Source organism: Schistocerca nitens, chromosome 1 (assembly GCF_023898315.1).
Source record: "Schistocerca nitens isolate TAMUIC-IGC-003100 chromosome 1, iqSchNite1.1, whole genome shotgun sequence".
NCBI lineage: Eukaryota > Metazoa > Arthropoda > Insecta > Orthoptera > Acrididae > Schistocerca > Schistocerca nitens.
The window spans coordinates 480,986,865-481,012,765 of NC_064614.1; the positions used below are offsets into that span (position 1 = coordinate 480,986,865).

The window sequence follows — 25,901 nt, forward strand, 5'->3', positions numbered from 1 at the left end:
ACTTTCGCGCTCGAGTGTCTGGTATTTGCACTGTACGGAGTTCCCGATTGCAGACGGACTGCAGCGGCGCGAGCACGGAGGGCCGCGACGGGGAGATGTACTTCACGGTGTCGCCGTCGCCGCGCCAGCGTCGCCTGGTGCCCGTGCCCGCCGCCGTGTGGAGCGAGGGTGTGCACGCCGGCTACGACCCGCACATCGACGCCACCGTAGCGGCCATCGGTAAGGCGCTGCCTCCAGGCTTCAGCGTAGTGCTCTACCGTGTTTTACAAAGGCTTTCTGTTATCATTGGTGGACGCATTGGCGAGCCTTCATCCGGTGCGCACTGCACCCGCATGCCAGCACCAGGGGGGGAGGAGGAGGACCGGGGGGAGGGGGGGCGATGGATGAGTGCACGATCGGGCGTGGATTCTGAGTTTGGTTCTGAGGGGGGCTCACATTACTGATAGTGTCACTCCTCTCCATCTCCACCCTTCCACGCTTTCCCACGGATGGGAGTGCTTGCTCTGCAGGGAACTCCCACGCTGGCCACAGTTTTGGTACAGAGTTCCGTGATAGAGTGTCCCATTCCTCCACCAGCACGGCTGACAACTGGTAGATATGGACGTGCTGCAATAGTCTCCCAACGCGTCTCGTGCCCATTGGGATGTAAGTCGAAGGAAGGGGAAGGTCGAGTATCCTCTCGTTCCAGGAGCTCCTCCACTGCGCAGTTCAATGTGGTCTCGCAATGCCATCAATAAAAAAGAAGTCAGGGCCGAATCCACCTCCAAAAAGACGCATACGAGAACGGTGTAGAGCACGTTGACCGGTGACATTTGGAGGTGGATATACCGATGCTAGACAATGCTAGACGTACCTCCATATGGCAGTGGAAACACATAACGCCCTCAGGAACACTGTCACACGTGATTGTTTTGATGGTCTAGGCGTGGGGAGGTGAAACGTCGCGTTAGGGTACTTGCCCTCCAAATCTTTGAACGTGGTACGCTCACTGACCAATGCTATTGTGACACTGTACGCCTTTCCCATGCACGTCTTTTCAGGGATGCATTCCGTCATGACTTCATTTTTATGGATGAGAATGCGCGACAATGTCAAACTGCGCAGGTGGAGCAATTCTTGGAACTAGTGGATATTCGTGGGATGGACTTGCGTGCCCATTCCCTCGAAATGTGGCTATTCGGGCTTTTTGGCAGGTGGTCACGTTATGTGACTGGACTGTGTCATATGGGCAAAACATACATTTTGTGCGATAGGCTTCTAAACACTTGTGGCTCAGATTTTTAATTCAGCGTTTCTTCAAGTTAAATTGAAACTAGTTGCATTCTCGATGATTTGGTGAATACCAAACCTCAGAGAGTAATTTTCTGTAAATAATGGTGTTATCTGTAAAACTGCATGACTCATTAGATATTTTAGTGTTGTGGACATGATAATAAATGAAGATTCTAGAAGATTTTTTTACGTATATCCTAAAACGAAATTAATATTTCAGTGAGTTTTAGAATACTTGAGCCAACTAAGCTAAACAATCTAATCTCATCCTCAGCCGGGCACACCAAGGTAGTGCTCGCATTCTGGTAATGGATAAGCTAGAGTAATCTATGTGTATGGGGTTGCTAGAGGTTAAATTTATCATTCCTTTTCCTCTCAGGATCATCTCTTGTTGTTCTTCTTGTTTTGGGCGTCCTACAGATGTCGCTGCATGCCATGTCTCTGTCGCCAAACAACTCGATCTCACCATTCTTCCTCATCCTCTTCTATTCCTTTTCCCTCCATCGCTTCTTGGTTAACCCTTAGCCATCCTTTGTGTGGTCTTCCTCTTCTCCTCCTTCCAGGATATTGCCACGAAACTACGCTCTTTGACCATCTTTCTTCTTCCATTCTTCTGTCATGCTCTAATCAGCATAACTGTCTTTCTTCTATTCCGTACATAAAATTATAAGGAGAGTGCATCGTTTCTCTTATTTCCTCATTCCTTACGTGGTCAAGTAGGGAAATTCTGCATGCATTTCTCAAATGGTCAACTTCTAAAGCTGTCAGTCTCTTTTTACTTCTTTCTATGAGTTCCCAGCACTCCCTCCGATAACTTCTTGTAGATTTCAAGACGCAATTGTATGAAAACATTTTAACCTTCAAACTCAATTTTGAGGATCAAAGTACAGTTTATAGTTTTTGGATAGCAGCCCTTCCCTGCCTAATCCGTTGCTGGACATCTCCGTCACATCTACCACCATGTGACAGGATACTTCAAACCTAGTAATTAAACTCTTTACACACTTTTCTATTAATTCCGCCGAAGTCCAAGTTACACACATCAAAAAAGTTTTGCATCACCTCGGTTCCGAGAGTCCCGGAACCTGTACAGAAAATTGGAATAGAGATCAACATAAACATCATTTGTGCCCTTTTTATTGCTCATGAAAACCACACATTACATGTTGTACCACCATACAGCGAGACCTTCAGAGATGGCGGTCCAGATTGCTGTGCACACTGGTACCTCTAATACCCAGTAGCACGTGCTCTTACATTGATGCATGCCTGCATTCGTCGTGGCATACTATCTACAAGTTCATCAAGGCACTGTTGGTCAAGATTGTCCCACTCCTCAATGGCGATTCGATGTAGATCTCTCAGAGTGGTTGGTGGGTCCGTCGTCCATAAACAGCCCTTTTCAATCTATCCCAGGCATGTTAGGTAGGGTTCATGTCTGGATAACATGCTGCCCACTCTAGTCGAGCGATGTCGTTATCCTGAAGGAAGTCTTTCACAAGATGTGCACGGTGTGGGCGCGAATTGTCGTCCATGAAGACGAATGCCTCGCCAATATGCTGCCGACATGGTTGCACTACCGGTTGGAGGGTGACATTCACGTATCGTACAGCCGTTACGGCGCCTTCCATAACCACCAGTGGCGCCCGTCGGCCCCACATAATGCCACCGCAAAACAGCAGGGAACCTCCACCTTGCTGCACTCGCTGGACAGTGTGTCTAAGGATTCACCCTGACGGGGTTGCCTCCAAACACTTCTCCGACAATTGTCTGGTTGAGGCATATGGGACACTCATCAGTGAAGAGAACGTGATGCCAATCCTGAGCGGTCCATTCGGCATGTTGTTGGGCCCATTTGCACCGCGCTGCATGATGTCGTGGTTGCAAAGATGGACCTCGCCATGGACATTGGGAGTGAAGTTGCGCATCATGCAGCCTACTGTGCACAGTTTGAGTAGTAACACGACGCCGTGTGGCTGCACGAAAAGTATTATTCAACATGGTGGCGTTGCTATCATCCACTGCAGTAATAGCCCTTGGGCAGCCTGAACGACGCATGTCATAGACAGTTTCTGTCTCTCTGTATCTCCTCCATGTTCAAATAACATTGCTTTGGTTCACTCCGAGACGCCTGAACACTTCCCTTGTTGAGAGCCCTTCCTGGCACAAAGTAACCGCGGTATTGGCCGTCTATGCATGGTTGAACTATACACAACACGATCCGTATACCTCCTTCCTGATGGAATGGCTGCAACTGATCGGCAGCAGACCCCCTTCGTCTAATAGGCGCTGCTTGTGCATGATTGTTTACATATTTGAGCGGGTTTAGTGACATCTCTGAACAGTCAAAAGGACTGTGTCTGTGATACAATATCCACAGTCAACGTCTATCTTCGGGAGTTCTGGGAACTGGGCTGATGCAAAACGTTTTTTAATGTGTGTATTTCCCTTCTATCTGCAACATACGTATTCCGTCTTCTCGAAATTAATTTTTAAACCCTAATTTTTTACTTCTTAAGCATCTAAGAATATGTATCGCCTTCATCGTTTGCTGCAAGGACCTGATCATCAGCACAGACAAGTCTATACATATACTGGTTCCCTGCTTCAGTCCCCACACCGACACACTTTCTACACCATAGATCCAGTGGCTTCTACTCATACAATATTGCTCAAAAGTATTTTGTAGTTGAACTAGTAGGTTGGTAGGCGGGTTTACCTTTACCGACTGTTCGGAGAGAAGACTGCTTGACCTCGCCACGGTTACATGCATTGATTACCGAGTGCAGGTAAACATGGACCCTGGCCGTAAACAGTGTTTCGAAGGGGTTCATAAGTATTTTGTAGAATGTGAAGACTGCAATATATCCAACTACATAAAGAAAATCAAATTCTAATATTTTCATTTACTGACAGCAATGCCTAAAAGTGAGGAATGTTCAGTAGTTTTCAGACAAGCTGTCTTAACTGTACTGAATCAAGGCGAAGTTCAGTCCTTGATTGGCATCTCAGAATAGGTAGTGAGTGTCTGGGGCTGTCTTCAGAAAAAAAGAGGACGATAGAGAGCAGTGCACGAAGTGGTCGATCCGGAAGAACCACCCAAAAAGAAGATAGGTTCTTCCGAAGGCAATCAGAGGTAGATCCCAAAAAATCAGCTCAGGCAGTACATGAGGATCTACGGGTAAACAGGGGGTGAAGGTCCGTGTTTCGACTGTTAAACGTCGCTTAGCAGCCACAGACCTGATTAGTAGGCGTTCTACTCGGAAACCTATGATAAGTGCAAAAAATAGGAAGGCCAGACTATAGTTTGCTAAGAAGTAAGCAGCATGTGCCACTGAAGACTGGTCAAAAATTCTATGGAGCATTGAAAGCAAGTTTAATCTCTTGTGCTCAATCAGATACAATATGTTCGACAGCTGATAAACAAGAGGAACGACAGACAGTACCAAGGACCCAGCATTAAGCCCAGAGGAGGAGCTATCATAACGCGAGGCTGCTTCTCACGAAGCCGGTGTAGGTCCTCTCGTCGAAATGCGTGAGGTAGTGGATACTCTGAAGTATGATGAAATATTAATAGACCATACGCTGATCAGCCAAAACATTATGGTCACCCACCTACTATCGATATAAACCCCTGTAGGCGATAGCAGCGTCACCTGGCGAGGAATGTCTGCTAGTCAGACATACATACGCGGCGTGTAGTATCAGTGAGCGTGCTGTCCAAGAGAAGAATGGGGAAGGCGTGTGATCTGTCTGAGTTTGGCCAAGGGCAGATTGTAAAGGCTCGGCACAAGCATTTTGGAAACTGCAAGACTTGTCAGGTGTTCAGGCAGTGCTGTGGTGAGTGTATTCATCATGTGGCCAAACCAAAGTAATACCATGTCCAGACATCGTGGCGTAGGGCGGCCACCCCTCATTACAGATGTGAGACATCGTAGGCTGGGCAGACTGATAAAGCAGGACAGATGGCGAACTGTGGTGGATTTGACTTCAGACTTTATTCCTTGGCAGAGTACAAGTGCCTCTGAACACACAGTGCACTGAACACTCCTAACGATGAGCCTCCATATCCGACGACCCATGCATGTTCCAATGTTAACACCAGAACATCGACAACTATGACTCAAATGTGCACATGACCATCAGCACTGGAAATTGAAGCAGTGGTAGAGTGTCGAGTTGTCTGATAAATCCCTATTCCTTCTTCATCATGCTGATGGGAGGGATGGCGTCAGAGCTCATCGCCCCCCCCCCTCCCTCCCCGTAATTCACGGGAATTAGATGACTTGTGTGTGCAGATATGGTGCCAACTCCCTCCAGCGACCTAGCGAGGCCTCACTGCTTCCACGGCACTATGCGTCACTGCTGGCTGATCTACATCTACATCTACATTTATATTCCGCAAGCCACCCAACGGTGTGTGGCGGAGGGCACTTTACGTACCACTGTCATTACCTCCCTTTCCTGTTCCAGTCGCGTATGGTTCGCCGGAAAGCCTCCGTGCGCGCTCGAATCTCTCTAATTTTACATTCGTGATCTCATCGGGAGGTATAAGTAGGGGGAAGCAATATATTAGATACCTCATCCAGAAACGCGCCCTCTCGAAACCTGGACAGCAAGCTACACCGCAATGCAGAGCGTCTCTCTTGCAGAGTCTGCCACTTGAGTTTGCTAAACATCTCCGTAACGCTATCACGCTTACCAAATAACCCTGTGACGAAACGCGCCGCTCTTCTTTGGATCTTCTCTATCTCCTATGTCAACCCGACCTGGTACGGATCCCACATTGATGAGCAATACTCAAGTATAGGTCGAATGAGTGTCTTGTAAGCCACCTCTTTTGTTGATGGACTACATTTCTACATTTTCTAAGGACTCTCCCAATGAATCACAAACTGGCACCCGCCTTACCAACAATCAATTTTATATGATCATTCCACTTCAAATCGTTCCGTACGCATACTCCCAGATATTTTACAGAAGTAACTGCTACCAGTGTTTGTTCCGTTATCATATAATCATACAATAAAGGATCCTTCTTTCTATGTACTCGCAATACATTATATTTGTCTATGTTAAGGGTCAGTTGCCACTCCCTGCACCAAGTGCCTATCCGCTGCAGATCTTCCTGCATTTCGCTGCAATTTTCTAATGCTGCAACTTCTTTGTATACTACAGCATCATCCGCGAAAAGCCTCATGGAACTTCAGACACTATCTACTAGGTCATTTATATATATTGTGAAAAGCAATGGTCCCATAACACTCCCCTGTTGCACGCCAGAGGTTACTTTAACGTCTGTACCTCACAGAAGATGAAATGTCCCTCGCAATTGGAAATTACAGCACAAAAACGATCCGAAGCACACTTCAAGCCACGTGAAGACAGTTTTGGAGCAGCACAAAGTAAAGATATTTGAATGCCCAAGCCGAAGTCCAGATTTAAACGCCATAGAACATCTTTGGGGCGAGCTGGAGAGATGAGCTCGCCAACGAAATGTACCAATAAGGAGACTTTCTACAAACAATTGTGTGAGCAATGTAGAAAGATTTCTCAGGCGCAACTAGCCAAACTTATTGGTTCTGTGCCATCCAGATGTGCTGTGGTAATACATGCAAAGGCCTATGCAATCAAGTATTGTTTTTCTTCTGTTTAGTTTTAATAAAATACTTTTGAGTCTATATAATTGTTCATTTGTGTTTTATTATTGATGCAAAGATCGGAACTGTGTACGCTACTGGCCATTAAAATTGCTACACCAAGAAGAAATGCAGATGATAAACGGGTATTCATTGGACAAATTTATTATACTAGAACTGACATGTGATTACATTTTCAAGCAATTTGGGTGCATAGATCCTGAGAAATCAGTACCCAGAACAACCACCTCTGGCCGTAGTAACGGCCTTGATACGCCTGGGCATTGAGTCAAACAGAGCTTGGATGGCGTGTACAGGTACAGCTGCCCGTGCAGCTTCAACACGATACCACAGTTCATCAAGAGTAGTGACTGGCGTATTGTGACGAGCCAGTTGCTCGGCCACCATTGACCAGACGTTTTCAGTTGGTGACAGATCTGGACAATCTGCTGGCCAGGGCAGCAGTCAAACATTTTCTGTATCCAGAAAGGCCCGTACAGGACCTGCAACATGCAGTCGTGTATTATCCTGCTGAAATATAGGGTTTCGCAGGGATCGAATGAAGGGTAGAGCCAAGGGTCGCAACAATTCTGAAATTTAACGTCTACTACATCTACATCTACATCTATACTCCGCGAGCCACCTTACGGTGTGTGGCGGAGGGTACTTATTGTACCACTATCTGATCCCCCCTTCCCTGTTCCATTCACGAATTGTGCGTGGGAAGAACGACTGCTTGTAAGTCTCCGTATTTGCTCTAATTTCTCGGATCTTTTCGTTGTGATCATTACGCGAGATATATGTGGGCGGTAGTAATATGTTGCCCATCTCTTCCCGGAATGTGCTCTCCCGTAATTTCGATAATAAACCTCTCCGTATTGCGTAACGCCTTTCTTGAAGTGTCCGCCACTGGAGCTTGTTCAGCATCTCCGTAACGCTCTCGCGCTGACTAAATGTCCCCATGACGAATCGCGCTGCTTTTCGCTGGATCATGTCTATCTCTTCTATTAATCCAACCTGGTAAGGGTCCCATACTGATGAGCAATACTCAAGAATCGGACGAACAAGCGTTTTGTAAGCTACTTCTTTCGTCGATGAGTCACATTTTCTTAGAATTCTTCCTATGAATCTCAACCTGGCGCCTGCTTTTCCCACTATTTGTTTTATGTGATCATTCCACTTCAGATCGCTCCGGATAGTAACTCCTAAGTATTTTACGGTCGTTACCGCTTCCAATGATTTACCACCTATGGCATAATCGTACTGGAATGGATTTCTGCCCCTATGTATGCGCATTATATTACATTTATCTACGTTTAGGGAAAGCTGCCAGCTGTCGCACCATTCATTAATCCTCTGCAGGTCTTCCTGGAGTACGTACGAGTCTTCTGATGTTGCTACTTTCTTGTAGACAACCGTGTCATCTGCAAATAGCCTCACGGAGCTACCGATGTTGTCAACTAAGTCATTTATGTATATTGTAAACAATAAAGGTCCTATCACGCTTCCTTGCGGTACTCCCGAAATTACCTCTACATCTGCAGATTTTGAACCGTTAAGAATGACATGTTGTGTTCTTTCTTCTAGGAAATCCTGAATCCAATCACAAACCTGGTCCGATATTCCGTAAGCTCGTATTTTTTTCACTAAACGTAAGTGCGGAACCGTATCAAATGCCTTCCTGAAGTCCAGGAATACGGCATCAATCTGCTCGCCAGTGTCTACGGCACTGTGAATTTCTTGGACAAATAGGGCGAGCTGAGTTTCACATGATCTCTGTTTGCGGAATCCATGTTGGTTATGATGAAGGAGATTTGTATTATCTAAGAACGTCATAATACGAGAACATAAAACATGTTCCATTATTCTACAACAGATTGACGTAAGCGAAATAGGCCTATAATTATTCGCATCTGATTTATGACCCTTCTTGAAAATGGGAACGACCTGCGCTTTCTTCCAGTCGCTAGGTACTTTACGTTCTTCCAGAGATCTACGATAGATTGCTGATAGAAAGGGGGCAAGTTCTTTAGCATAATCACTGTAGAATCTTACGGGTATCTCGTCTGGTCCGGATGCTTTTCCGCTACTAAGTGATAGCAGTTGTTTTTCAATTCCGATATCGTTTATTTCAATATTTTCCATTTTGGCGTCCGTGCGACGGCTGAAGTCAGGGACCGTGTTACGATTTTCCGCAGTGAAACAGTTTCGGAACACTGAATTCAGTATTTCTGCCTTTCTTCGGTCGTCCTCTGTTTCGGTGCCATCGTGGTCAACGAGTGACTGAATAGGAGATTTAGATCCGCTTACCGATTTTACATATGACCAAAACTTTTTAGGGTTCTTGTTTAGATTGTTTGCCAATGTTTTATGTTCGAATTCGTTGAATGCTTCTCTCATTGCTCTCTTTACGCTCTTTTTCGCTTCGTTCAGCTTTTCCTTATCAGCTATGATTCGACTACTCTTAAACCTATGATGAAGCTTTCTTTGTTTCCGTAGTACCTTTCGTACATGATTGTTATACCACGGTGGATCTTTCCCCTCGCTTTGGACCTTAGTCGGTACGAACTTATCTAAGGCGTACTGGACGATGTTTCTGAATTTTTTCCATTTTTGTTCCACATCCTCTTCCTCAGAAATGAACGTTTGATGGTGGCCACTCAGATATTCTGCGATTTGTGCCCTATCACTCTTGTTAAGCAAATATATTTTCCTTCCTTTCTTGGCATTTCTTATTACACTTGTAGTCATTGATGCAACCACTGACTTATGATCACTGATACCCTCTTCTACATTCACGGAGTCGAAAAGTTCCGGTCTATTTGTTGCTATGAGGTCTAAAACGTTAGCTTCACGAGTTGGTTCTCTAACTATCTGCTCGAAGTAATTCTCGGACAAGGCAGTCAGGATAATGTCACAAGAGTCTCTGTCCCTGGCTCCAGTTCTGATTGTGTGACTATCCCATTCTATACCTGGTAGATTGAAGTCTCCCCCTATTACAATAGTATGATCACGAAACTTCTTCACGACGTTCTGCAGGTTCTCTCTGAGGCGCTCAACTACTACGGTTGCTGATGCAGGTGGTCTATAGAAGCATCCGACTATCATATCTGACCCACCTTTGATACTTAACCCAGATTATTTCACATTCGCATTCGCTAATAACTTCACTGGATATTATTGAATTCTTTACTGCTATAAATACTCCTCCACCATTGGCGTTTATCCTATCCTTGCGGTATATATTCCATTCTGTGTCTAGGATTTCGTTACTGTTCACTTCCGGTTTTAACCAACTTTCCGTTCCTAATACTATATGCGCACTATTTCCTTCAATAAGCGATACTAATTCAGGAACCTTGCCCTTGCACTGTTCAAAGTGCCGTCAATGCGAACAAGACGTGACCGAGACGTGTAACCAATGGCACCCCATACCATCATGCCGGGTGTTACGCCAGTATGACGATGACGAATACACGCTTCCAAGGTACGTTCACCGCGATGTCGCCAAACACGGATGCGACCATCATGATGCGGTAAACAGAACCTGGATTCATCCGAAAAAATGACGTTTTGCCATTCGTGCACCCACGTTCGTCATTGAGTACACCATCGCAGGCGCTCCTGTCTGTGATGCAGCGTCAAGGGTAACCGCAGCCACGGTCTCCCAGCTTTTAATCCATGCTGCAGCAAACGTCGTCGAACTTTTCGTGCAGATGGTTGTTGTCTTGCAAACGTCCCCATCTGTTGACTCAGGGATCGAGACGTGGCTGCACGATCCGTTACAGCCATGCGGATAAGGTGCCTATCATCTCAACTGCTAGTGATACGAGGCCGTTTGGGATCGAGCACGGCGTTCCGTATTACCCTCCTGAACCCACCGAGTCCATATTCTGCTAACAGTTATTGGATCTCGACCAACGCGATCAGTAATGTCGCGATACGATAAACCGCAATCGCGATAGGCTACAATCCGACCATTATCAAAGTCCGTAACGTGATGGCACGCATTTCTCCTCCTTACACGAGGCATCACAACAACGTTTCACCAGGCAACGCCGGTCAACTGCTATTTGTGTATGAGAAACCGGTTGGAAACTTTCCTCATGTCAGCACGTTGTAGGTGTCGCCACCAGCGCCAACCTTGTGTGAATGCTCTGAAAAGCTAATCATTTGCGTATCACAGCATCTTCTTCCTGTCGGTTAAATTTCGCGTTTGTAGCATGTCATCTTCGTGGTGTAGCATTTTTAATGGCCAGTAGTGTAATATAAGTAAGAAAATTAAAGAAACGCTATAAAGATTTAATAATTAAGCTCTTTCACTTAAATTTGTTTTCCAAAAATACAAAATACTTTTGAGCGATATTGTGTATTTTGAAAGAGTATGGGAGGTAGACATCATCCTTGTTTCAGTCGTTTAGTTGTTCTGTAGGCCTCTCTAGGAATTTTGCTCTCCACTGTTTAAAATCACATCATCCCGCTTTCGGCCATTTGCAGCGTCAGTGTCCGGAAGTCGGTCACGCAGCAGAGCTGTGATGTGAGCCGTTTGGTGGTGTGTGTGGCGCAGGTGCGGACACGCCGGTGAGCGTGGTGCTGGCGCTGCCGGGCCAGCAGGGGCAGGTGGCGCCTGGTGACGGGCTGTCTGCGCTGGAGCGCCGCCTGCTGACGCCGGAGGGCTGGGCGCGCGCGCTGCGCTGCGTGGCGCCGCGCCGCGGCCTGCAGCTGCAGGCTCCGCGCTTCGCGCACCGCTCGCTGCTCAACGCCACGGCGGCGCTGCGCCGGCTCGGCCTGCGCGACCTGCTGACGCGAGGGCGCGCCGACCTGCGCGGGCTCAGCGGCGGCCTCGCAGACCTCCACCTCGCGGACGTGCTCGCCGCCACCCAGCTCTCCACCTGCGCGGGGCACTCTGCGCACGCCGAGGTCAGTTGCTCGCCTGCTCCTGTAAATCACCCTCTCCGAAAAGGCGCTCCGAGCGCTGGCTGATAGTGTCGCGAGACGGAGTATAACTTTGAACTGACAACCACTCGTTTATAGTCTCTACCGACCTTAGCCCAGCATACACTGAGGTGATAAATGTCGTTGCATGCCTACTAATGTCGCGTCGGACTTCCTTTTGTCCGGCCTAGTGCAGTAACTCTATATACTATGGACTCGACAAGCTGCTGGAAGTCCCCCGCAGAAATATTGAGCCATCCCGCCTCTATAGCCATCCGTAATTGCCAAAGTGTTGCCAGTGCAGGGCACGAACTGACCTCTCGATTATGTCCCACAAATATTCAGTGGGATTTATGTCGGCTATCTGGGTGGCTGCTGGAAAACCATTCTGGGGTGTAATTAGCAGTCTCCGAAAGGGAGGTAAGAAGGAAATTACAAGTATTTTGGACAGGTCAGGAAAACTGCTGGTGAATCCTGTTGATGCCTTGGGCAGATGGAGGGAATATTTTGAAGAGTTGCTCAATGTAGGTGAAAATACGTACAGTAATATTTCAGATTTCGATGTACAATCGGATAGGAATGTTGATGGAAATAGGATTGTGGTGTCACCGCCAGACACCACACTTGCTAGGTGGTAGCCTTTAAATCGGCCGCGGTCCGTTAATATACGTCGGACCCGCGTGTCGCCACTGTCAGTGACTGCAGACCGAGCGCCGCCACACGGCAGGTCTAGAGAGACGTCCTATCACTCGCCCCAGTTGTACAGCAGACTTTGCCAGAGATGGATCAATGACAAATACGCTCTCATTTGCCGAGACGATAGTTAGCATATCCTTCAGCTACGTCATTTGCTACGACCTAGCAAGGCGCCATTACCAGTTTATATTGAGATTATAATTCAAGTATCAACAAGAGCGATGTTCTCCAATTATGGATTAAAGTTAAGTATTCCAGAAGCTATGTACTATTTTTGGCTACTATAACTCCTTTAACTGTTCCAGACCTCACGCCAGTCTGCGTGAGCTTAAACGCGTGCATTTCGGCCTCCTCTAGCAACACGGTGTTGGCTCTTCTGCCAACACATCAAGGATCACATTTGAGGAAGTGGAGAAAACTGTCAATAGATTGCAGTGCAATAAAGCGGCTGGGGTGGATGAAATTAAGTCGGAATTCATCAAATACAGTGGAATGTCAGGTCTTAAATGGCTACACAGGATAATTGAAATGGCGTGGGAGTCGGGACAGGTTCCATCAGACTGGACGAAAGCAGTAATCACACCAATCTTTAAACGTGGAAACAAAAAAGATTGTAACAACTACAGAGGTATCTCTTTAATCAGCGTTGTGGGTAAAATCTTCTCAGGTACTGTTGAAAGGAAAGTGCGAGTATTAGTTGAGGACAAATTGGGTGAAAATCAGTGTGGGTTTAGGCCTCTTAGAGGTTGCAGGACCAGATCTTTAGCTTACGGCAAATAATGGAGAAGTGTTACGAATCGAACAGGGAATTGTATCTATGCTTTATAGATCTAGAAAAGGCATATGACCGGGTTCCTAGGAGAAAGTTATTGTCTGTTCTACGAGATTATGGAATAGGAGGCAAACTTTTGCAAGCAATTAAAGGTCTTTACATAGATAGTCAGGCAGCAGTTAGAGTTGACGGTAAATTGAGATCATGGTTCAGAGTAGTTTCAGGGGTAAGACAAGGTTGCAACCTGTCTCCACTGTTGTTCATATTATTTATGGATCGTATGTTGAAAACAATAGACTGGCTGGGTGAGATTGAGATATGTGAAAGCAAAATAAGCAGTCTTGCATATGCGGATGACTTAGTTGTGATGGTAGATTCGATTGACAGTTTGCAAAGTAATATTTCAGAGAAAGATCAGAAATGTAATGACTATGGTATGAAGATTAGCATCTCCAAAACGAAAGTAATGTCAGTGGGAAAGAGATATAAACGGACTGAGTGCCAAATAGGAGGAACAAAGCTAGAACAGGTGGACAGTTTCAAGTACTTATAGGATGCATATTCTCACAGGATGGCAACATAGTGAAAGAACTGGAAGCGAGGTGTAGCAAAGCTAATGCAGTGAGCGCTCAGCTACGATCTACTCTCTTCTGCAAGAAGGAAGTCAGTACCAAGACTAAGTTATCTGTGCACCGTTCAATCTTTCGACCAACTTTGTTGTATGGCAGCGAAACCTTATCAATAAGGTTGAGGTTACGGATATGAAAGTAGCTAGGATGATTGCGGATACTAGTAGATGGGAGCAATGGCAGGAGGGTGTCCACAATGAGGAAATCAAAGAAAAACTGGGAATGAACTCTATAGATGTAGCAGTCAGGGCGAACAGACTTAGATGGTGGGGTCATGTTACACGCATGGGAGAAGCAAGGTTACCCAAGAGACTCATGGGTTCATCAGTAGAGGGTAGGAGGAGTCGGGGTAGACCAAGGAGAAGGTACCTGGATTCGGTTAAGAATGATTTTGAAGTAATAGGCTTAACATCAGAAGAGGCACCAATGTTAGTACTGTATAGGGGATCATGGAGGAATTTTATAAGGGGGACTATGCTCCAAACTGAACGCTGAAAGGCATAATCAGTCTTAAATGATGATGATGATGATGATGATGATGATGATGACATGGGTGGCCAAATTATTCACTCGAATTGTCCAAACTAACCGCAAACAACTGTGGATGGTGACATGGCGTATCATAGTTTGGGAACGTGAAGACCATCATCCATGGCTGCAGACTGTCTCCAAGAAGCCGAACTTGACCATTTCGAGTGAATGATCAGTTCAGTTGGACCATGTAAACGCGGTCCACACCATTATGGAGCCATGACTGACTGTCACAGTGCCTTGTTGACAACTTGGGTCCCTGGATTCGTGGGGTCTGCGCCACATTCCAACCTTAACATCAGCACTTAGTGACTAAAATCTGGACTCATTCGATCAGGCCACAGTTTTACAGTCGTCTAGGGTCGAACCGATATGATCACAAGCCCAAGAGGTGGGCTGCAGGTGATGTCGTGGTGTTAGAAGAGGCACTTGCTTCGGCTGTCTGCTGCTATAGCCCATTAACGCAAAATTTCGCCATACTATCCTAACGGATACGTTGGTTGTCCGTCTCACACAGATTTCTGCAGTTATTTCAGGCAGCGTTGCTTGTCTGTTAGCACTGACAGCTCTACAGGAACGCAGCTGCTCTCAGTCGCTAAGTGAACGCCGTCGGCCACTGCATTCTCCACAGTGAGAGATAATGCCCGAAATTTGGTATTCTTGGCGCACTCTTAACACTATGAATCTTGGAGTACTGTATTCCCTAACGATTTCCGAAATGGAATGTCCCATGTGTTTAGCTTCAACTACCATTCCGTGTTCAAAGTCTGTTAATTCTGGTTGTGTGGCCGCAACCACACTGGGACCTTTCACATGAATCACATGACTACAAATGACAGGTTTGCCACTCAACTGCCCTTTCTACCTTGTGTATGCGACACCACTGCCATCTATATACGTGCATTCGCCATCCCACGACTTTCGTCACCTCAGCGTACATTGTAGCATACAAAAAATTATTGCTATTCTTCAGTGTTACCTTCATTATGGTCTGTTTCACGTGTCACATCCACTTCCCTATAGAAAAGCAGACGGCATGTTAAACTTGTTGCTGTCTACCGACAAAATCAACCTAGAAATATCCTGGTAGATTAAAACTGTGTGCCAGCCCGAGACTCGAACCCGAGACCTTTGCCTTTTGCAGGCAACTCCTCTACCAACTGAGCTACGCGAGCATGACTCACGACCCACCCTCAAAGCTTTACTTCCACCAGAACATCTCCCACCTTCCAAACTTCATAGGAGTTCTCCTGCACATCTTGCACGTGACGTTCGGAATCTAGGAGATGATGGTACTGCCATAAGTAAAGCTGTGAGGGCGGGTAATGAGTCGTGTTTGGATAGCTCAGTCAGTAGAGCACTTTCCTGAGAAAGGCAAAGGTCCTATGTTCAGTCCGGTGCACAGTATTAATCTAGCAGCACGTTTCAAATTGCCCACACTCTGCTGCAGAGTGAAAATTCTTTCAGGAAAGTCAGGCTAGGTTGGCAGTGTGGGAAAACTTTCAGCGTCAGTCTAGTACCTTCTTTACTTGTAGCTTCAGCTAGCCCCCATTAGCCATGACACTGACTTCTAGGGACACACTAGCAGCAAAAATTACTATACCTGGAAAGACAATGTCGATTTTGATCCGATGATGGCATATGGTACCTGGGAGATAGAAGATTAGTGATAATGGTTTCGGTGTTGTCTGCCAACCTGTCTTCCACTCACGTCACAGCATTGTCATGCACGGCTTGACTGGTGCCGACAGAGGATCACTTGGAAGATGGAGTGGCACAGCGTGGTCTTCAGCAATGAAAGCAGATTCTGCCTGTGTGCAAGTGATGGTAATTTACCCTTACAGCATAGACATGGTGAGCACTGTCTCATAAACTGCATTTATCCAAGACACAGTGATCCCAACCGAGGCCTTATGATCTGGGTGAGAAGCTGAAACTCTTTTATCTTTGGGGTTTCTGGAGGGGACACTAACCAGCACTCAGTATGTGTACAATGTTGTCAGACCCATCTTCTGCCATTCTTGCAACATGAAGGTGACGTATTGCCCACCCGCACACTGCCCATGAAACACAATGAGCATTGCAAGACATGCATCAATTTTCTCAGCCAACATGATCTCTGGACTTGCCTCCAATTGAACATGTGGGGTACAATGAGATGAGAAGTGACATGTTCAACTCACCATCCAACAACTCTTACAGAACTACATGAACATGTCAAGCAGGCATGACTGGATGCCAGTGTCAGCACATGCCGTGTCACCTGTGGAGTCTACACCACATACTAATATGCGTGTTCGAGCATGGGTCGATACCTGGTACTTCAGAACTGCTTGTGCTTTTGATCTGTAAATTTAATCATTTCATGTATTCCATACACACTAAATCTTAAGTGGATTGGAAATCTTTAAAAGGGTGGCACTGCATTAGTTTACATCTCCTTCAACCCTGCCATAGGTGCGCAAATTAAGGCCAAGTCCACCCAATATGCTCTCCCATGTGTCTGAACCATGTCCTTCAATTAATGAGTAGTTCCAATGTGCCCTACTTCCATTGACATCATTGCCATCCATACTCAGTGACACAGTGAAAAGCCTCATCAGTATCCACTTTCCAACTCTCTCATGTGCCAACACAGCCTTGACACACAGACTAATCAGCCGGGTGGTTCAATCGCATGCTCAGCCTGACAGCAGCCTAAAGACTTTGCCATACAAACTGATTCACACAGGGATTACAGAGAAGCAAATTAAGTAAGCACCACCTCTGCCATTTAATACTAGCAACCTGACTTCAGAAATAAGGCTTTGGTTTATTCTTCATTTGAAGTAACTGTTGATTTAAAGCTGAGCTCTAAAGCTATCAAATACTTACATATTTCATGTAAGACAGTTAAAAACAACAATGTTAAGAACTGGATGAAGATATATTACTCGCATCTTAGTGAGAATTAAGGGAATCATACAATGTGGATCCGAATTTCCCTTCCAGACATTCATGAAATGCACCTGTTCAAGGAAGTACAAAGTAAGTGGCAAGGAATGACAGCTGGCCCACTCCCCCACCCTCTTCTTGAAAGAAAATAATTATGATCACTGCAAACCAATCATGGATGCTGCCTGCTACACAGACATAACTGTTAATCCAGAATTAGTTTGAAAAAAGCCAGAAAATCCAATAGATGTTGACTAGTAGCAACGGTATCTAGACATATGTGACGTCAAATCTCAAATCTATTAGGCTGTTCGCCAATATTCACCCCTTATCTGAAAGTGTGAGTTGCCTCTGGGTTATAAAATCTTTAAAGTGACATTGTACTTTCAGTTGGTTATGTTTTTCTCCTGTTGCCAGCCAATGTCAAAAACTTCTAAAAACTGTAATGTACTTAATAATCACATCTATCAAAATGTTACCTGTGAGACAGCAAAATCTATACAAACATACACTAAGGTCCAGTTTAAGGTAATACGTGGCCCACAGCACTGACGAACTGGAGATCCACTATACAGCATTATGTACTAAATGTATTCTTTTACTTCTGTATAATATGTGAAGGTAACGACTGTTGAAGTTTTGTTTTACTAATTTAACAAGTTTCAGATACTGTAGACTTAGATTTTTCAATCATTATCTGGCAAATATAACGAATGTTAGTTGAAAGACTAAAACTGCTCATCACAGATAATTTTTATCAGTTCCATTCACACAGCAAAGAAAAATCACTGTTCAGACAGTTAGTGTTTTGTATCCCTTCCCAATAAGAAAACTTTCTGACCCACTAAGGTGGTCGAGCAGTATCGAATCAGATTTTCAGGGAGTGGAGGCAAATGCAGTCTTGATCACATCAGGTCAATCCTGGACTTCGTGAAAAACATAAATTTATAATTTATTAATATGAAATATAAATTTCAGTGCTATGAAGTCTTTTCTGAAAGTACTGATCTGGAGTGTAGTCTTGCACAAAAGTGAAACATGGATAATAAACAGTTTAGGCAAGAAGAGCAAACAAGCTTTTCAAATATAGTGTTCCAGAAGAACGTCATAGACTGCAAAACTAATGAAAAGATACTAAGCTGAATTGGAAAAAAAGGAAAATTCGTTGCACAGTTTGACTTAAAGACTGCACTGATTGATACAACATATATGAGGCATCAAGGAACTGACAATTTGGTAATGAAGGGAACTGTGGGGGTAAAAATTATAGATGGAGATAAATATGCTTGCACAGGATTCACTAGCATGAAAAGCTGTTTAAAACCTGTCTTCACACTGAAGGTCACAACAAGACTGAAGGAATCTCCAGCAGAATACTAAGACAGGTTTTAAAAATAGCAAAAGTTGTTCCACAGAAATAATTTAAATCTTTGCATTAACACGCTAACATACTGATGAGGTGGAAAAAGAGTTGTTTAACAAAGGTACATATTAATGTGGCAAGAAATCACCACAGGTTACATACTATTTGATTTAGTAACAGTTTAGTTCTTCAGATGAGAACATCTTTAAATACAATTTGCTTCTATGGCAATACATTAGAGGTTTAAAGTTCAACTCAGATGTAAACCTTTAAAGTTCTGTCAGGACAACAAACATCTGAAGATGCACTCATCTGATGAGAAAAACTGGTAATAAATCAAATAATATGCAACCTGTAGCACCTTGCAGGTGATGTTTACGTTTCCTAAAGGTCCTTATGCCAACAGCAGTTGCAGGTATGGCAAAAGTGAAAGAAAAGAACGTCTCAAATGGAGCAGGGCAGCCACTAAAGACAAGGCAATAGTTCCATATAAGCAATAAAAGGGACATGATGGAATATGGTGGAGTAATTAAAACTATTTTTAAATGTTATGGATTGGTTATGAAAAGTTACAATGAAAATTTGCCAAGAGAAACAAGTGAAAACAATAAAAATAACAGACTATTGAAGTATTCTTTAATTCTTTGTGCAGGCCAAGATATGAATCAGAAAAGTAAACAGTGGAGATGAAAATAAAGACACTTCTAGAAGTGATAACAGGTAAGGTCCATTAAACATCAAGTAGCATGCCCATGTTTAGCAATGGAAGTTAAGGAATGGCCTGTGCATATTGTCACTTTTTTACTGGAATTGATCACTGAAGTAATATTGCCTGACATACCATGAGTAAAGAGTCAGAAAAGGATTATTTACTTTTGTGGAATCATACATGAAGTGAATGTGCAAAGGCTGTAGAATGAACAACAACTTCCTTTACCAGATTGTGCAGTGAGCTTAAACATGGGCGTGTTAAGTAAAACTGACTGTGGGCGAAAGTTTTACCTCAAGATAATTCCTATGATTTCTTTATTGCCATTATGAAGGACACTGAAGAGACACTCACTGCAGTATCCATATAAGGTATAGCATACCCAATAGATTCAGAATATCCATTCTGCAGGATAATGTAAAATGTCATCTGTATTTATCATTGCATCTCTTGAATTGTACATCAGTTTGAATTTCACAAAATAAACATTCACCAGACTTCATCACAATAATGATAAATTCAAAATTGAAAGAAGAGTTTAAAAAAAAGCTTCCATATCAACAAACCTATTCTCAGTAGTCCTAGAGGGAGTTTCCAGATTTCTAAACTGGGCTACCACAACTGAGTGACATTCATTTTCCTATAGAACAGATAAATCTACAACAACCGATGGAATAACATGATAAAGCAAGTTTGAAAACATTCCAAATATGGTGTTGCTTCCTTGTGGCTAGGTAGGCCATGAAAATATTAGCATTGACTCAGTTAGTGACATTTAGACTGGTAGAGAAGCTAAACTTTTTAAGTGGATGTTCAGGAATCGACTACATGTAACCAAGCCATTCACGATACATGCTAAAGACTGCCTCGCCTCACAGATCTGGATTTATCAGACCTCAGAATAAGCATCCATTGATGGAACAAATTGCCACTATGATGTCTTCAAGAAGCCTAAAGTGATTTTAAGTTTCACAGTTCACAAGAAATCTTGTACTGCAAACTACATTGCTAAAGGTCTATGGGATTTGTGGAGGTCCAGCCAACAAATCATGTGAATTTTGTATGCTTCCTCTGAAATGTATAAACTGTCCTGATGATCACCCAATTGGTAGCAGAAAGAGCAAAGTTTATAATCAGGAAAGATAAATTTTGGGAGCTGAAGGTACAAGAAGATTTATGTATGGGTCTAAGCAGGAGAATCCACTCTACCATTCAGCAGTTTTTCCTAATAAGGTTGTCAGAGTTTGCCTTCCAGAACAGTTAACAAGTTATATTGTGAAGGCAGCTGCTACAAGGCAGTGAATGTTTCAGAATAGAATCTGTTCAGGAACAGACAGAGCTTCTGCACAATGAACTGAAGAACAGCAAGAACACAACCTGTTTGGTGTGCTTCTTGGTAGTATTATACTGCTAGCACTTTCCAAAATTATGTGAGAAATCTGCTAGTATACTGTGTTCATCAAAAGAATAAACCTGATGTAAACATTACACCATGTATTCTTCCGCATTTGCTTCAATCTCATTGGATTTCGTTTCATATGGAGCGGTAGCCAAGCTATGTCCAGTACAGTCAAGTACGACCACATGTATTATTACATGCACATAGACTGAGCGATAATGCGAGACAACAGCTTTAACAGCACATTTAACTTGAATAGAACTGGCCAGCCAGCTGGTCCTACTAACCTGCAATGACATGAGCAACTGCAGTTCAGGTGTAAAAAGAGATGACCACAGAAACAATACAACTCTGAAAGCCATTTAACCTTTCAAGAGAATGAAATAATATTCAGCAAAACTCCAGCACTACTACACGCTTCTTAGGTGATCAGATGGAAAGCATAAGATGCTCTATTTCTCACCTTACATAGTATTCTAATTACAGACAAGAGTGATTAAAATTACTAAGTTTAACACAGGGTAATTTTTGTGAACAAACTGTGTGTGATACAAATGCATACTGCAGTGATTGCACAGTATTGTTGAAAACTGAAGCCACGGAAGGTATTAATTACAGTCAATCATCCAGTAATTTCTTAGCTCCTTTGTCATCCAAATCCGAGAAATGCAGTTCAATTCTGGAACTGTCACCTGCTACGTTGACAGCAAGTCAAACGACAGAATCCGCGAAGTCACTCAGGTGCCGCATTTTCTCCTTTTATGACTTATCGTTCTATATCCTGCCAGCATTCAACAGTGACAAGTGAAAAAGCTACGTGCATTAGTTCCAGTACGTCTGGCAGGTTAACAGTTCTGTTATCTCTTGTGACAAATCCCTTAACTTCACTCCAGCTCAGTTCTCTTTGGTTCATATTGTAATGTACTGTGGCAAATGTAAAAATGCAGCATTTTTATGGTGTTACAGAGCTGCGAAAATGATTGTTTTTCATGGTCTTATGACACTTATCATGCTGGTTTGAGTAAGACTACATCTGTGGTATAAAACAATGGACATAGTCCAAATAAAAAGTATTTGGTTTTTCATTTTTATCCTAAAAACTAAATTGTTATGTTTTCTTAATTTAAGCAACTTTTATTAACATTCTTTCATAAAATATCGATACAGTAATTAAGAATTTATATTTGAAATGAAAACAGGATTTTCGTGTACAATATGTAATTAGAAAGAAGATGTGCATTATTCATAAAAAAAAGATGTATCTAATACAGTCCCTCAGAAAATTTCAAAGCCTAAATTTATGAACACCATTAAGAACAACCTATTTCTCGGCACTTTTTATCTGTGTTCCATATGCGTGTTTCACCACAGAGCAGGAAGCAGCCTCAGCCATTTTCATACTGCATATTAACAGAGCAACAATCAGAGCACAACAGTACAGAGACTGGCTGTACATGATTTTTAAATAAAAACTACAAAGCTGAATCTGACTTAAAAAACATTGATGGCTGTTAGTACATTAGAATATCTTAAAGTTTCATTTAACATAATTTAGTAGTAAGATATCTAATACATCAGTACGACCTCCTTCCAAGAGTCAACACCAGTCTACATGTGCTACGGCCTCTGATCAATCGTAACATTTGTGTTTGTTTACATCAGGTTTATTCTTATGATGAACAGAAGCCACTTAGTATGGAAATATTCACATGGGGCTCTGTTTGCGATGGTGGGTGTTGAGTGCCCGATACAGGTTGATCTACAATAATCTTTCAGTGATCTTTTGTGCAAGGTAACAGTGGCTGAGAGAATACAGATAAAAGTTGGTCCTATAAAAATGTATAGACCCCCACTATGTTTACAATGGCTGAGGACACAAATTCTTTGTTGGCATCCATACAAACAAAATGTGTAGGCCATCTGCCTACAACTGATATGGTCTACCTCCTACCTTAAAGTTGCTTCAGATTTATAACCCAGAATATTATATGGTTGTGGTAAAACATCTTGGATCTTCTTGCCTAAATAGATTTCAAACAGTGGAAAGTCCAGAATGGAATAAGAATATTATTATAAAAAGGAGAGACAGTTACTCATCATATAGAGGAGACACTGAGTCACAGACAGGCACAATGAAAATACTGCCATACATGTAAAGTTTCATGCAACAGTTCTTCCAAAGTAGAACACAACAGCAATGTCCAGATAATTCATGTCAATTAATAGTAGGCTAAGGGACATTTATTTTACTGTGTGGCTAATACTTCTATTCTTACCTGCTGAGATCCTTAAACAACAGTAATTTTATACATGATGAATCCAGTATTTCTATAATGACACTGATGAATGGGAAACAGAACAGCAACATAACGATTTTTAATCTGCAACATGAGCCTTTATCCAAAAATAAATTCAGTAAATTTATTGGGAAAGACATGGTTTGGATACGCATTTTGTTGTGTGTACTTGTGAACAGGAATGAAATCACAATATGTCATCAGTATTGCCCCTCATATTCAGTATATTTGTGGGGTATTTTAACAACATGTTTCACTGAAAACTTTAATGACTGTTACGTCATTGTTCTCTTCTCAATGACAATTGAATGTACTGAAGAACGTGCATCATTCTATTGACAGAAATTTTATTTTCTTCAAAACTTTGAAAGAAATCATTTGTTGAAAACCTTGTTTTGAACGACTTCTTATTCTCTGGTACTTCCATGGAACACATTATGTGGAATGTACAAGAGTATGTCAGTATGTATATGCACTCAATTTTTATAATTTATCACAATATACATTACCTAAATATTTTTAAACTTTGTTTTCATTCCTCTTCTGTCAGTGACTGTAAGAATAACATCCCATTTTTTTATCAACACACCCTAGAGAAAATTTGTGCAATCACAAACCACTGCAGTAATAACATCACTGTCGTTTCACAGGTATTCCCTCAACGTGCCGCTGGTCGAGCAAGACGACTGGATTATGACGATACAGACGCTGAAGTTTTACAGCTACCTCTGGCGCTGCGGCCAAGGCAAGCACGTCGTCCTGCAGCTGCTGCACGTCTTTCCTTTAATAGGCCATTTTTCTATGCTGTGCGCCACAATCCAACTGGAATTATCCTACACATGGGCCGTTTCAACCCACGCCTGATTCACTGAAAACCTGTTAGTTGTACTGTGACTGACAGGGGAAAACTATATGGACAGTACCAACAACATTGACTGACAATAATTAGGGATGTGATAACAGCTGCTGTTCGCTGCTATGTACGAGTGGATATTCCTGATGCAGTGTCCTTTTAACACGCTGACTGCCCCGTGCATAGTGATGGATGTTTCACTGTCAGACCACTGTGTCAGGCATGAGGTCCGGGTGGGGCGGCTGGTGGTCACACAGTATTGGATCTAAGGCTCTACTGTGGTCGCTGGCAGCCTCATGGCAGTCAAAGTGTTAACACTCAAGTTTCTGTCCAGGAGGTGGATGACTGTAGTATGAATGCACTTCTTAATGAGATAAGAACATGTCTTATAATTTGTTGTTAAATTCTGTTATCAAAGATCATGCTCTGCAGCTTTCCCCATGGTATCTTTTGATAATGGCAAAATGAAAGAATTTTGCAGTGAAATGTGATACATGAATTGCAATTAGTCCAGTTGCAGTGTTCAGTAAACATGTTAATAATGAGTTCTGCTGCAAACAAACACTTGTACTTATGTTTTGGAAGTTACTTTTGTCCTTGCAGGTTTTTCATGCTCATGGATATAACTTTCAGTAGTTTCTTTTACTGATTCCTGTGCTGCACTAGCATGGATTAAGTGAAGAGCTTTACAGCACCACATGGCAAAATAAGTGAAATAACTCTAGAAACATAATATATTCTCATGTCTTCAATTTGCCTCACATTTAAAAACAGCAGGCTGCAGAGTACTGTATACCTAAAACTTTGTCAAGGTATTGAAGCAAGCTTCTAGATGACTGTGTTGACTCAAATGAAAATGTACATTTATTTTTGTTCATTTTTAATATTAAGAATGGAAGCTCTTGGCATTTCTCAAGGAACATATTACACAGCAATTTCAAATGAAACATATTTTCCAAAATGTTCTCAGGTTTTATTCCACTGAAAATGTACTGTGATAATGTGGAACATTACAGTGCCATTAAAATACTTGAGATTATGCTGACAGACTTCCATGCAATATATTTAATGATTACACCCTGTGCATAGAGATTCTAAAGCTCTATTCCCACTTTAAGGTGTATCTTGTGATATGTATGACCACTCTGTTGCTTTATTTGTATTGTAACCCTTTACAAACATGTGACTTACAGAATCTATCACTCCATACTTCAAAATATGCTGGCACATTGTTCAGTTTGTCATGATCCATTCCTCCAACGCAAATGTTTTATAGGAGCTCATCAAATTGCATTTATGTAACATAGTCACTATTTTCATGCAAGACATGCTGTACATTAAATAATGCTGCTTAATATCTATTTAAGGTTAAAGCATTATATACAGATAAATTATTTATTATATTTGTTGGAGACGTTTCAATCAATGTATGGAAAAACTTATGTAATACCTTCATGGATGAGCACTCTGTGGTGCATTTTCCTAAGAGGTGTCATTTAAATACAAAAGAATAAAAATGACAATTTGTTACAACATTTTATAACAAATAATAATTTTTCACAACCCATCATATTGCCTATCAATACCTAAATATCCATTTCATTTGACCAGGAGAGCAGGAATAAACCCTTAAATATTTATGCTTGTTAGTAGATATGTTTCATCATCAAATGAAAGTAAAATAAGTGGCCTCCTAGATTAATCAGTAACACACAAGTTCCACAGACAGTAAAAAAAATGCAAGTATCAATTACATGTAATGATGGGTGGGGACCACATCATTAAATGAAAAATATGGTCAAGTATACAGTAAAACATGTCATATGAGAAGTGTGGAACAATGATCTTTCACAACAAATAATTCTCCCCTTT

The 25,901-nt window shown here is 42.8% G+C and overlaps 1 protein-coding gene across 1 annotated transcript in view; it reads left to right on the top strand.

Moving 5' to 3' along the window:
• The window catches only part of LOC126252189 (serine-rich adhesin for platelets), a 56,290-nt gene extending 30,748 nt beyond the window's left edge, over nt 1-25,542 (top strand). Inside the window, exons 3-5 of the mRNA XM_049953063.1 lie at nt 54-219; nt 11,479-11,831; nt 23,827-25,542. Coding sequence (XP_049809020.1) covers nt 54-219; nt 11,479-11,831; nt 23,827-24,048 — 741 coding nt within the window. The 3' untranslated portion in view covers nt 24,049-25,542. The remainder of the gene's footprint in view (nt 1-53; nt 220-11,478; nt 11,832-23,826) is intronic.
• Nucleotides 25,543-25,901: the final 359 nt, after the last annotated feature.